The sequence below is a fragment of the Tachypleus tridentatus genome, chromosome 9 (assembly GCF_004210375.1).
Source record: "Tachypleus tridentatus isolate NWPU-2018 chromosome 9, ASM421037v1, whole genome shotgun sequence".
NCBI lineage: Eukaryota > Metazoa > Arthropoda > Merostomata > Xiphosura > Limulidae > Tachypleus > Tachypleus tridentatus.
Window position 1 is genome coordinate 138622096 of NC_134833.1, and position 15339 is coordinate 138637434.

The window sequence follows — 15339 nt, forward strand, 5'->3', positions numbered from 1 at the left end:
ATTATATGTAGACTTGCATTAAACTCTTCGAAGTCAGTGATCTGCCGCCACAATAACTCGTATAATATTTATTAGGTATCTCGAAATCCCTGTTTTAGCAACGCTGTCACAGAAGGTATTCCTGATTACCCCTGGAATACTTAATGGAATTGTCCGTTACCATGGTTCTAGTTAAGCTACATGTTTCCGCACGTTTCGGCTGATCCAGGACAATTCTTCAAAGCGTCACCCCCCTCCCCCCGAAATACTTGCTTTGTCTAGTTCTTAGTAAATACATGGTACTTTACTGACAAGACGGTAAGATTCTTAACAGTTAGTCAATAAGATACTGAACGGTAACGATAAAATAAAGAGAAACAAACATGTACACCAAGTTTAACCTTAAAAGTTGTTATATTATGTGTAATTTATGTTCAACTGTACGTGTAATTCATATAGGTGTGTTACTTTTTACTGATGATAAAATAACAAAATGACAAATCAAGTTATATACATATTTATTTACACATTTTCTTTTTTTTTCACAGGAGACCACCTAAGCCTAATACAGAAACTCGTTTTTATCTCTAATAAGTGAAAAATTGTGCAAAGCTACACCATTACATACTAAAAGTGACGTCCATCTTCGCAAAAAGCAAGGCACCCGTGTCCAAAACACTATACAAATTTTATGATAAAAGTAGCTCTGCACGCATATAGTCAATCTGGAAAGATTTAGCATCTATGTGTTGGTTGATTTAAAAAAAGGCATTGCGATAAATGTACACGTAACACTTGTTGCCTGCCTTACAACACATGAAATTAATTTTGAATAATTTGATTTTCTGTCTAAAGAACAGAAAGCACAGTAGCGATAATACAGATAAAAATTCAATAAACTGAAAAAGTATACAGTACTAGTAAAACACAGTAACAAATGGAAATTAATATAGCAGACAATATAAAGCAAAACCTGTTGTGCCACCAGGACCAAGCATCGTAAGAAATTACAACAAAGCGCACTCAGCAACGGAAAATATAACAAGGGTCGAGCTCAGTTAAAGATAAAAATACAACACAGATAGAACACATTTAGGTAGCAAAAAAGGCAACACTTAAAGCGATCAAGAATGTTGGATGGACAGAGAACAATTACAGACCAATCATAATAGAGCACAGTAGTCCTAAAATAAAAATAGCATGGATAAAATGCACTTGTAGAATGAAAAATAACAGTAAAAAGTTTAATTAATCACTGTTTATCACCCTCTCATTTCTAGTTTTACTAATACATAAACTTTATTATTATCAACTACAATGTAAAAATAAGTTTTTTAAACAGAAATCAAATAAAAAAGTGGTTATTTTTAATATTAACACCAAACCTACTATTTAGATGGATTAAATCCATTTTTTTTCTTAACTTACTTTCTTATCCAAGCTGTAATTAAAACATCACAAAACAGTGAGAAGTCTGATATATTAAAATGCACATAAACTTTTAAAAATTTGGTTTTGTAAACATGTGTAGATGTAAAAATAATAAATGTAGAAAAACAAAAACAAATGTTTGTAAAATCTAAAGAGGTATGAGGACAATAAAAAAACATCATTGTCCATTTACAAAAAACAGCAGATGAAAACTGTTAATCTCTTTTGGTTAAACCCACCCACTCCCCCTTAAAAACCTGGAGTTTTTAATATTTTCAAATTAATTATAATTTGTTTTGCATAATTTAGTGCAATCACTGGAAAAAATCTAACATTTAATTGGAAAAAACCTAAGTTAAATCTCTAGAAAAACAGAAATAAAGATGAGATTTGTTTAGAACAATAATCCATGAAAAGATGGTGAATAATAAACATGGAGAAAAATTAATTTATATTGGAGTTCAGAAGCTTTCAATTATATTACTTTCATTACTTATCAAGAGATGACTGTACTATGTACATTTACTAGAGGCTCTATGCATCCCATGGGTATAAAATCTATCAATCTGACTCTGATATAATTAAGAAAACAAACATGTATGTATCCACTAAATACAGCCAAAGCAACAATGTGCAATTAATGTTAACACTGCCTATCTTAATGTTTAGGGCTGTAGTTTGTATACACATCCTAATATGTACATATATTTAAAAGTTATGCATCTGCATACAAAAATATTTTTAAAAAGAATTGCATAGCTAGGCATAAATGTATCAATACATATCACTTATGAACAAAGCAGCAGTTTGATGTGGAATTTTAGAAACTACACACAAAAGCAGGTGTGATAAATTTAAATTGTAGAAGACCATAATTAATAACAGACAGCACAGAAAATCTGATGAATGATGAAATCAAGAAACAATAAAATATTTAGAAACCTATAATTTTTATTTCGAATTAAAGTGTTATATATGCTTATAAGACATGATGCATACACACAAAAATAGCATTAATAGCTTCATAACTAAGAAAAAATAAAATGAATAAACAAACCCCAAATGACAGTACATTCCTGAGCTATGGGGCTAATGTGTGGCCCTGCCTAACAACATGTCATTAGAAATCACAGTCGAAATAGACTGATGTGTGTATTAAAACATACACATTATCTTCACAATAGGCTATTTAATTACAGGTAATCACCCAGGGGTACTAAATCTATACACACCAAGTCTGAAGTAATCAATGACATAAAAAAAACACAGAAACATCTTATATCTTGCTATTTATGTAACAACTTCTGCTACCTACACTTATCTACTGCAAGATATATCATGCACTGATGTATGTACAAACTGACCCAGATTAGACTTACAGATTCTGGATATCCTCATAGTTAATCATGGAAATTATCCTAGTGTTTATCTGTACATATTTCATATTACCCATGCTGTCATCCTAACCTTTCATAAACAAAAATACAACATTAAACACTACTCTTTTTAACATTGGATTGCTCTGAGCTCAAAAAAATAATCTTATATATTTTTTAAGGTTCTATTCTTTCACTAAACAAAAATGTCTTGTATGTGACTTTCAGAACATCTGCTTCAAAACTACAAATTTAGAAAAACTTTTCTTGTATAAAAAACCCAAGTCTCAGTTATATCTCCTCAAATGTAACCATGTTCCTAACTGTTTTCTATTTTAATATTTATACAAATCAATGTGATGCTCTGATGCAGGCCTCAATAAATATTTTCATATCTACGAACCAACCCAAAAATGCAGGAGCCAGATGTTCCAAACCTAATGTCACTACTGTTTGTACTTAGAAATGGGAACTACTGTATATTTATTTACTTTCACAGCAACAAACACAACCTAATGATCATATGGTATCAACAGTCACTCAATAGTATTGCCTGAACTAACTGTCTTTGGTCCCGTATGAATCTAAACATGCTCACTGATTGGTTGAATTAGGAAAAAGAAAAACAAAATGATGTGAAATTAGCAATGTGTTGTGCAACTGAAGCATTTCATTCCTGAAAGAACACAAAGAAAACAAAGTGTTGAATCCACCATTAAATTCCAAGAAACAAAGTTTGATGTAGGACTCAATGAACATGAAAACAGTTCTAGACTTTCAAAAGTCCAGAACTATTTTATATTCAAGTTCTATTTAGGAGAGCCCTACACACAGATAAAATGGGATAATTTAATAGGTGACATGATGAAATATTTCATTGCCATGGCAACCTGGTGCCAAGATTTAAATCCTGCTTTAATTTCAAATTTGTACATGCTCCGAGTTAGTTTATTCTTAATAAATATTCATCAAATTATTGTAAAAACAAAAAGAACTAGGCCATAGAAACACTTAAGAATCATTGATATAACTTTTATGTGAAAGTTTCCCTTTCCATTCATAAACCAATCCAACAAAGACTTGAAGCAAGGACCCCTGTATTATCAAACACATCCTATGGAAATTACATAAAAACCCTATAACCCAAATGCTTTTGAAAGGTGGACCTTTCTCCTTCAGAAGCAAACTGAGAGTGGTGACATCCTATACCAGCTAAGAAACCATTGTAAAAATTGACAGGTGAAATGTGCCTTGAATATAACTCTTAATTTCGATTTACAAAGTGTTACATCACATATTCAATTCACCAATACCAACCTTGTAAATAAAAAATAAACAAAGCCTTCCACCTAGTTTACCAAGACCCCTAATGCTTTTAAAAATTCCAATTATACATCTAACTTATTGAATAAATACAGGTATAAAAGGTAAAAATACAACCTTTACAATGAGTTTGTTTCACAGTTTTTAATGACTTCTAGCAATGTTAAGAATGTAATAAGATTTTATTTCCAGTAAGTTAAACATATCAGGGTTTTGTTTCTTTACCAAACTGATCCACCAACATTTATCTGTAACTGACAAATGAATACATCCTCTTTGACACTATACTGTTGCAAAGTCAATGCATTAAAACCTTCTCACTTGTGTTGTTCCACCAATACCAGCAGATCTTACAATGTGCACCTTAGTATGGTCATTAAGGGTTTCTACATTTCAAAAACCAATTTATGGACAACAACCTTTGTGCAGATACATCCATCCCTTTTAACTATTTTATCTGCTTTTGAAGTTATTTCATTATTTAATTCAGTTTATAACCAGAGTAAATTTGAGTCATCTGTATGTCGGCTTTGCCAAGTTCAAACTGTGTGACCACCTACAGATCCATGTACAAAGAAATCATCATTAAACACATTTTTAACCACTCATCTATGCTCCAGCCTTTTGACCTCTCTCCAACCTACACTAAGAACTTGATTACAACCAGTCATTCAAAATCAACATCACTCAGTTTCCATTCTGTTCTACCTCATCTATCTTAGTGAGTACACCACAAGCTGCCATTAGCAGATGTATGCTCACATACTAAAACAGTAGCTTAATTGTATTGGATGATATACTATAAAGAAAATTCACTTTCTTCCTGAATGACATCTAAACAAAGAAAGTTTGTAAAACCAAACTGATTTTCCATCCAGAGATCAATTGAAAGTATACATTTAACAGGAATTTTAACTTTCAGAGCATTTATAAAATACATTCTACTTAGTGTATTTAAATACATATTATATACTACTCCAATGCCAAATATCTTTCTAACAGAAACTTCCCAAATAGTTAAGAAGGAATGACACACAAATATACACTTCTAAAAAGACATTTTTCACCCCAGAAACAATGAACACAGCTATGTGATGCACATTTATCAACATAAATCTACACAGAAAAGTAAATAAACTACAGTAAAGTAAAACAAAGGCAGCAGCCACAAAAACCCTTTTTAGATAATGTCTGAACCACAAAATCATCATTTAATACTAACAAAATACAAAAGGCCCTTTTCTTGGACAAGGTAATCAACAAATCTTACATACACTTAACCTTATCATAAGAATCATGTATCTTAAAATGTGTGCAGTAATTATTATAAAAGTGCAACATATTACAGATGAAAGAAACTGTATGAACCTACTACTGTGTGCATAGATTTACAGAAAACTATTCCTCATGTCCTGAAAAGGTAGAAAACTGTGTGAACCTACTACTGTGTGCACAGCTTCACAGAAAACTACTACTTGCATCCTGAAAAGGTAGAAGGCTGTGTGAACCTGCTACTGTGTGCACAGCTTTACAGAAAACTACTACTTGCATCCTGATAAGGTAGAAGGCTGTGTGAACCTGCTACTGTGTGCACAGCTTTACAGAAAACTACTACTTGCATCCTGAAAAGGTAGAAGGCTGTGTGAACCTGGTACTGTGTGCACAGCTTTACAGAAAACTACTCCTCACGTCCTGAAAAGGTAGAAAACTGTGTGAACGTGCTACTGTGTGCATAGATTTACAGAAAACTACTCCTTATGTCCTGAAAAGGTAGAAAACTGTGTGAACCTGCTACTGTGTGCACAGCTTTACAGAAAACTACTCCTTATGTCCTGAAAAGGTAGAAAACTGTGTGTTCCACTTAATACAAAACTACTACTTATATCCTGAAAAAGTGTAAAACTGTGTAAACCTGCAATTATGTACACAGCTTTATACAAGATTACTCCTTACATCCTGACAAGGTGTAAAACTTCTACTATGCACTCAGCTTTGTACAAAACTATTCCTTACATCCTGACAAGGTGTAAAACTGTGTGAAACTTCTACTATGCACTCAGCTTTGTACAAAACTATTCCTTACATCATAGCAAGGTGTAAAACTGTGTGAAACTTCTACTATGCACTCAGCTTTGTACAAAACTATTCCTTACATCATAGCAAGGTGTAAAACTGTGTGAGCCTACTATTACGTACACAGCTTGATACAAAATTACTCCTTACATTTTAGGTGTAAAACTGTGAACTTGCTACTCTCATGCACAACTTTATACAAGATTACTCCTTGCAAGCATAACATAACCATACTATAGATAATTTCTTAGACACACATACACGTATTCTTGTGGATTTTGTAAACTCCTTCATCAGAGATAAAAATGTAATATCTAGTATTTTTGGTACATATACATACAGTATACAATTTAAACATTAATATGAGCATCTATGTAAGTGTAACTTAGTGCTGCTTGTTGTGTTTATTTAATGCAATGAACACAATAATTTGATCCAAAGAGTATCTGTTCATCAAAAATGGTTTTTCTGACAGACGTACACACATATTCCTGTACAGATCCTACAAACTATGTCACAAACTTTTCACACAAGGTTTACAGAAACATGTGACCAAAAATGGGTTCTTTTTCTACACTGCACAACAACACATAAAACGTGTCACTTGTGAGGCTAGGTAAATTGTGAGGTGACTTACAAGTAAGTGTGTAGTTATCCAAACCCAGACCATTTCCTTCCTATAAAACAAATTTCATAACTGGAAAGTAATGTTAAATTAAGGTCTTTAAAAACAAATTACAAAAATAAACACATAAATAAAACAACTTTATGTATTGTAACCTTTTCTTTTTTGGCAAGATAAAATTCTGTGTAACTCACAATGACAATGTTTTCACTTTTTAAGGTAAGCTAATACTGTAAATTAAACACATGCAATCAAAAATTGTGAACTGAGCCCACAGCTGAGGCATATGCATGTTTTTATTTATTATGGTGAAATTTTAAGCCTTAAGAAAAAACAAAATAAGATTGAAAAAGATAAACTGAGAATAAGGAATAACCAATGTTAAGAAAGCTGAATCATCAAACAGTTTCTGCACTATACATCAATACAAGCATCTGATAAAATGCTAGAGATCTATAACGTATCACATTAGATATCATTGGATATCAAGACGTTTATGGTAAGACTAAACACTTAATAGTTGTTGCCTGCAGTACACATGAAGGAACGAAACAAATATAATTCTGCCAAGCCCAACTGCACAGTAAGAACAAGACAAAACCTGAGTTTGTGCCAAGTTGTTTCTCCCAAGACAAATTTAAGTTGGAAAATTTAGAGATCAAATTTGTGCTTTTAATCTTTGACAAAAGTTACAGAAGTATTCCTCCAATGGGCACTGACTGCCAAACTAACTAAAAACACCTTACTTTTTAAGAAATAAATGGTCATCTAGAACTTCAAACACTAATACATAACACCTTAAGGAACACTTTAAACCTGGAGAATCAATGTGTATATATATATATATATATATATATTTAACTAATTAAAAAGCACATGTGCAGAACTCTACCACAAGCTTTTAAACATTTACTGTACTGTATTGTAAGAGATAAGGTAACATGATGCTAGTACATAGTACGTTTTTTTTAAAAAAAAACAATGAACAAGAGAAGTAGAACATACTAGAAGAAAGGTGGAAAATATGCTTAAACACTACTAATAAAATTAATTACCATAAAAAATGTTTTTCACCTTTTGGATTTCATTTTTAGTTAAAAAATAACCACAATTATAATTTCTCATGTAACTACTACTAGACCTCAAAAAGAAAAATGGCAGTAAGAACTCACACACACACACAAAATCAATAAATACAGGAACCAATGAAAATACTTACAGCAAATTTTACAACAAATATGTTCAATGACTTGCTAACATTTGCAAAGAATTATACTGAGAGAAATGTATTTTAATCACTGAGCACTGTAGCTAGCAATGCCAACTTGCTTTCATTATAAAGTGCACTCACATTCTCTCACTTCTAAAACCCTAAGTTATCAAGTTACTGGGTTACTAATTTGGGGTAATTTGGTGTGAGGATTCATTGTACCAGGGATGTCTTCACTAATGGTGGTTACTATTGTTCGAGCTTTAGCACCACCAATTGTATTAACACGTGTGATGAGGCTGTTGCGAGTACTTCCAACATGGTTACTGGTTTGAGTTGCAGGCTGAGAATCTAAAGAACTACTGTCTACAGTATTTTGTGGAGGTCTTGGGAGACGACGACGTAGCCATTCGTGTCTGAGGGCTGCTGATGGTGTCATTCTCAAACTTGGATCCCACTCTAAGCAGCGTTTCAAAAAATCAATAAAATGTGGATCATCACACCCTTTTAAAGCTGCCACCCAGTCCTTACTGCCTGGAGGACCTCTCATTTTTCCTCGTCGAGACTGACCACCATTAAGCACAACAGTGCCATCAGCTACAACTGTAGTACTACAATAACGTGGATAACCTTTTGAGCTAATAAAGTTCTTGGCACGTTTTGACTGGTCCAGAAGTTTTTGTGGTGGCATGCCCAACAACTCGATCATACAAGCCAGCTGGTCCCCTTCATCTTCTCCTGGGAGAAGGGGATAGCCTGTCAAAAGTTCAGCAAGAATGCAGCCTAAGCTCCACATGTCTATTGGCATCCCATACTTTGCTCCAAGGATCACTTCTGGTGCTCTGTAAAATCTGGACTGTATATAAGTATATACTCTTTGATGTTCATAGCAACTTGAACCAAAATCTATCACTTTTATTCCGCTACGTCCCTGCTGTTTTAATAACACATTTTCTGGTTTTAAGTCACAATGTATAATTTTATTTCGATGCAAAGTATCCAAACACTGAAGCAAAGAATGAGCAAACTTCCGAACAAGTTGCAAACTGAATCCTTGAAACTTGTTTTTCTTAATAAGTTCATACAAGTTAATACTGAGTAATTCAAAAGTTATACATATGTGATTTCGGAATGTGAAGTGTTCTAACATGTGTATTAAATTCATAGTATTATCTTTGTCCTGTTTTCTTAGATGATCTAAAATACGAATCTCTTCCTGTGCTTGTCGGTGGAAACGTTTTTCATTCCGCACCATTTTTAAAGCTACCTGTTGGTGGTTCTTATGGTCATAAGCTTTTATTACTTGACCAAAACTCCCCTTGCCTATAATTTTTAGCATTTCATACCGATAAGCTATGTGATCATGAGGCACATGAAGATAAGAACCCTGATCATCATCATAACCACAGTTACTGGGAGCCCCAATGACTCCTTGTCGTTTTTTAGCATTGGCACCAATGAAATATATTTGATGATAACTGAAAATTTCATGGTGTTCATAAGGAGTAAGTTTATGCATATATAACTTCATTACCTGTTCTGGCGTAGCCACAAGAGTTTTGGTTTTGGAAGGTGCATTTTTGTTACTGACATTGGTATTAGTGTCCACAGATGTAGCTGGACGAACTTCGGGTAGTTTAGTAACCGATCCTCTGGTATTAATGCTACCACTACCAGTAGTAGTTATATTATTAGTATTACTACTAACGTTAGTGCTGTCGCCATGTTGCGTTTGTGAACGATTTGAAAGCGGTTGAAATAACTGTTGCACTTCTATTGCATCTTGATATTCCGACTTAAATCCTCCAATTGTCTGACTTTTAATAGGCGGTAAATTGACGTTGGTAAATTTTTCTGGAATATTGGAGAGAAAGCCATCATTTGAAGACGTGCTCGACGAGCCATTAATGTTGGCGATCAATGATCTTGTTCGAGAGAGTGGCATGCTTGTCTGAGATTTCACCCTTGTGCTTTTAGACATAGCCTAAGCCTAACAAAGAAGCTAGTTTTTACTAGCCTACAAACTGTGGACCAGATAACTGTTTTCGCTGACATTGAGGTTTTTCTTGCAATGCACCTTAGCACAAACTCAACACAATAAACTAAATAACAGAAAGTTGCTTCGTTCGGTCTCCATCCCAAGTTCACCAACACTGTAACAGTAGTCTGCTATACTGTCATCAAGGCTGTTGCTATGCTGCACGCTGAGTTAGCACTAGAAACGCGTCGTTTTTCTGACGTCATAAATAGTCAACCAATCAAAATATAACTGTAAAGCAAACTTAATCAGCTGACGATGATAACGCTAGTATATATGAGTTACAAAAATCTACAATTATAAAATACAAGAGATGTAAAATTATATTTTTCAAGCGACAACTTACGTCATTGTATGCAAACCTGCATTATTATCTTACGTGTACGTGCATATTCAATGTTTTGAAATAAAAGTCTAGTTTGTTTGTAATAAAACAGAAAGCTACCCCATGGGTTATCTGTGCTCTGCCCATGGTACGGGTATCGAAATCCAGTTTATAAAGGTGTAAATCCGCAAAATACTGCTTTGCCATTGGGGGCTTAAGATTTAAGTATTCTAGGTAAAATTTTAAAGTATTTCACGTCGAGAACTATTATTTGTCAGTAAAATTGATTACTGTGGGCTTTTCATTTTTAGCTTTGTAAATGGCCCGGCATAGCCAGGTGGATAGGGAACTCGACTCTTAATCTAAGGGTCGTAGGTTCGAATCCCCGTCACACCAAACATGCTCGCCCTTTCAGCCGTGGGGACGTTATAATGTACAGTCTATCCCACTATTCGTTGGTAAAGAGTAGCCCAAGAGTTGGCGGTGGGTGGTGATGACTAGCTGACTTTCCTCTAGTCTAACACTGCTAAATTAGGGACAACTAGCGCAGATAGCCCTCGAGTAGCTTTGCGCGAAATTCAAAACAAAACAAAATCTTTGTAAATATCAACATGATAAGACCAAAGACATTTATTACATATAAAAGTGACTGTTAATTTATTAATTTATTTTTAATTAGCTTAATTTTCATCAAACATTATTAATTTATTAATAACAAACATGGTTGGAAGTCTCACGTTTTAAATTAATTGTAGCATATACTTATCCAAATTATTTTCAGAATATTTGGATTTGTACGAAAATGTTTGCCACTTCGAAATTACGTGTAATGTTAATAATATGTAACTCAAAATGTTGCAAAGTAAACGCTAACATTAACGTCCAGTCGTTTTGGCTAAACTGCTCTAAGGAACCGACGACTAAAGTTACAGCCTAAGGGATGCTTAGGTTTTGGAATGGTGCCTGCTCGTAGGACTGATCCATTGTGAGGCTTGAGGAACAGTGTGAGGGGTACGTGTAATAAGATTCAGAACATCTAAAGAGAAGAGGTTGACGGCCGAGGTCTGGCGAGCGGCCATTTCACGAACTAGGTAGATGAACTTGTGTTAAAGTTGAGGAACACACACAAAACCGTGGCGCTATTGATGATTCACATCCAAGCAACGGACTGTGGTGAAATTTTCCGTTTTTAGATACAGTAGAATTATATTATTGTAAACTTTAGTACAACTTTGCATATTTAACGCTAGTGAACACTGGTTAATACTGCGCATAATTCTAAACTACAAAACTTAGTTGATCATGTTTAGCATTGGTTTCCTTGTTTGTCAGGTACCTTTATACTAAACATTGAATTTACTATTTTATAGGAAACAATGATCACTTTGGACTTAAAATAACGTAATAAATTAATCCTCGCATGGCCATGTGGTTAAGGCACTCGAGTCGTAATCCGAAGGTCGTGGGTTCGAATCCCCCATCGCACCAAACTTGCTCACCCTTTCAGCTGTGGTGACGTTATAATATTACGTTCAATCACACTATCTGTTGGTAAAAGAGTAGCTCAAGAGTTGAGGGAGGGGGGGTGACTAGCTGCCTTCCCTCTAATCTTACAGTGCTTAATTAAGGACGGCTAGTGCGATAGCCCTCGTGCATCTTTGCGCGAAATTCAAAAACGAAACAATAAATAAAAACTGGTAGATTTACAAGTAGTACTCCCCGACAGTGTTTCTACTAGAAAAATAAAACAGATCGGACCAGAAACCCACTACCTGTTTATAAACCTGATTGCACATTTATGTTATTAACGTAGTAAATACCCATTTTCAATCGAATAATATCAAAAAAGGTTTAAATACAAACTTGAACGTGGTCCAGGAAATACGATCTCTTGTACTTACTAGAGGCTTAGCGAAGCTTATAATCACACAGAAAATAGTCTTCCTATAAGTTTTATTTGTTATTCACTTCAAATATGCTGTGATGACTGATTGGTAATAATTGTTTTATTGCTCTTAAACACAAAGCTACACATTGAGTTATCTGTGCTGTGCTCATCGCAGGTATCAAAACTCAATGTTTCGCGTTATAAACCCTCATACTTAACTCCGAGTAAATAAGGAGCTCGTTGATTATGTGTACAATAACTCGGAGATCACCGAAAATTAAATGTGAATAAGGATTCACCAGGATATTTTCTAATGAGCCATCTATGTATACAAGACTTAAAATTGTTTTCGATCGGCTGGTGTACGATTCCGTGAAGGAACAGCAGTAAGTATTCATATTTACAACACTACACTCAGGGGTTGGATTCCCCTTAGTGGACATGGCGGGCAATTCGATGTGGCTTTTCTATAACAAAAACACACTTGAAGGGTGATAATACAATTTATTATTTGTGTGTCTTATCCATAAAAAAAACAACTAAATCGTCACTCAATTCACTACACTTACAACACTTAATTTTCACGGATGTACTGCTAGTTCTGATATGGGTTAACTGTTCTTATCTTTTAAGTTTTTAGAAACACAACTTTTAGTTATACCTGCCATAATGCATTAGTATTATTTCATTATATTAAAAAAAAACACAAAAGCTTAACACTAATGTATTATGGTACTAACAATTTCCTTTAAATTGAATCGATGGCCCCTTGGGGGGAGTCACCTGTTTTAACCACTCCCCCCACAGTACAGTAGTGTATTGTCTGTCAGTTAGTCAGTATACACTAAAATGATATCACATACAAAATGTTTAACGTTGGAATTCATGGTATCAGAAAAACATGCACATGCCATTAATAAAGAGAAGAATTATGTAGTGTGTATGCTACAATATAACATGATAGATGAACTTGAAAAGCAAGAAATAAAAATGTTTGTTGATCTTAATTTTGGTTTTATTTAATCTTCAAATAGAACACTTTCGTTGACCCCGCGGAAATACATCTGATTATAATTATGCTTCTACAGCTTTAAAAAACGCTCACACCAAAAAAAAAAAAATTTTTTTTCAAAAACTGAACAATATTACTGCACGTGCTACGCCAGGATTTTCTCGAGGAGTGGCTAGATACTTGAATACCAAACTTTTCATTATCTTTGTATTTATATATTTGCATAAGTCAAGAGAAATTCAGGGAATAAGCCTTTTATAGGAAGTAATTATCTTTCAAGCAAAACAAACGATATACGTTTCTGCACAAAATTAATATGTGATGTTTGGTACAAAATCAAGGAACACAATACAACTTTAAAAGAAGCATTTAGAGAAAAAAAAAGTAGTTAGCCCCCGCTTTTGGTTGAGCCCCTGTACTGCAGTCTTAATAGTAATGAACAGTGAACTAAGTATCTCTTTTCCGTGTGGTTTGTAGTGCGCTTTGAAACCAGCCAGGTCTTTACATATTAGAAATTAAATCAAATGATAGTTTTATAATGTTAGTATTAAAAGCAGTCATAAATGTTTTTTTAGGGAAATTTCGAACTGTGGAAAATGTTTCATCATGTTCCTCTTCGTATTGCGTGCTGTCATCTAGTGGCAAAATCCAATATAATTTTTCTCTTCTTTTATGAACTTTAGAAACGTTACTGAAATTTTAGTTTTTAAATATTATTGTCAGGGCTCTGCATAGCCACGTGGTTAAGACACTAGACTCGTAATCTGAGGGTCGCAGGTTCGAATCCCCATCGCACCAAACATGCTCACCTTTTTAGCCGTGGGTGCGTTATAATGTTACGATCACTCCCACTATCCGTTGGTAAAAAAGTAACCCAAAAGTTGTCAGTGGGTAGTGATGACTAGCTACCTTCCCTCTAGTCTTACACTGCTAAATTAGGAACGACTAGAGCAGATAGTCTCGTGTAGCTTTGCGCAAAATTCAAAACAAAATTGTCAGTTTTCTTTTTAAAGAAAACGCAAATGTGGATATTTTATAAGATCCACCGCTGGTGGAAAATACCTAAAATTAGGATCAATCACTGCTGAAACATACTTTTTTACACACAGATTGGTCAAGACTTTGTAACCAGTTTTTTACATATTATATGAAGTTGATGATTTCCAATGAACACTGTTACCTGCAACGATAATATGATTCCTTCTTCTATTTTACCTTACTGAAATTTATACAACTTCGAAGGTAATCATATGCTTACCAGGTTATATCTAGATGATATTTAAGCTATAATCAGATCATTTTTTTTATAAAATTGCTTTCTAAAACCTTGATTGGTCTTATTTCATATATTTCATATTTTGTGTTATCTATAAAGTAACTGCTTTGTATAAATGCGTTTTTTTTTCATTTTTAATAATATATAAATATAAATAACATAATATTTGGGAACACCAAGGGACCTATTGGAGCATCTGTCCGATCTTCTAAACTAAACTAAAACTATTAAATAAATTAATTAAAAACAAAACAAAATATTGAAACCGGCCTTTATTATTTATATAATAATCAAACTTTTTTTCTTAAATCACTTAAATCTACTGCCTCCAAAATATGCAAAGGCAGCCCATTCCAAACGCCCACCACCGTCTTAGAAAAATAAAATTCTCTTAGTTGTAGATGACACCTATCTTACTAAAATGTATACAATATTCCATAGTCCTATTACTTACAGTGTTAAGTATGAAAAAATATTATGTATCAACGTTGTCAATTCTCTTTACAATCTGAAATACCTGAGTTAGATTCCTTCTAACTTTTCCTTTTTCAAGAGAAAACAGTTTGAGAAATCTCAACCTCTCCTCGTAAGACAACCCCTCCATCTTACACACCACTCCAGTAACTCTCATAATGTGTTCCAAACAATGACCTATACAATGAAATTATAACTTCTTTAGACTTGTATTCAATATTTATATAGATACAATCAACATTCTAAATGTTTTGCCACTAGCAACAGCACACTGCTGTTTAAGACTGATCAACAATTAAACCAAGATAC

General features: G+C 33.8%; 1 protein-coding gene across 1 annotated transcript; it reads right to left on the minus strand.

Annotated features, from left to right (window-relative positions):
- Positions 1-479: 479 nt before the first annotated feature.
- On the minus strand, positions 480-10211 carry LOC143226498 (dual specificity tyrosine-phosphorylation-regulated kinase 2-like). Its single transcript, XM_076457525.1, has one exon. The coding sequence runs from the start codon at positions 9996-9998 to the stop codon at positions 8187-8189; it is 1812 nt and encodes a 603-aa protein (XP_076313640.1). The 5' UTR covers positions 9999-10211; the 3' UTR covers positions 480-8186.
- Positions 10212-15339: the final 5128 nt, after the last annotated feature.

What these genes read in the sequence shown, in the direction of transcription:
- LOC143226498 (XM_076457525.1), bottom strand. Translation starts at nt 9,998, where the DNA reads ATGTCTAAAAGCACAAGGGTGAAATCTCAGACAAGCATGCCACTCTCT.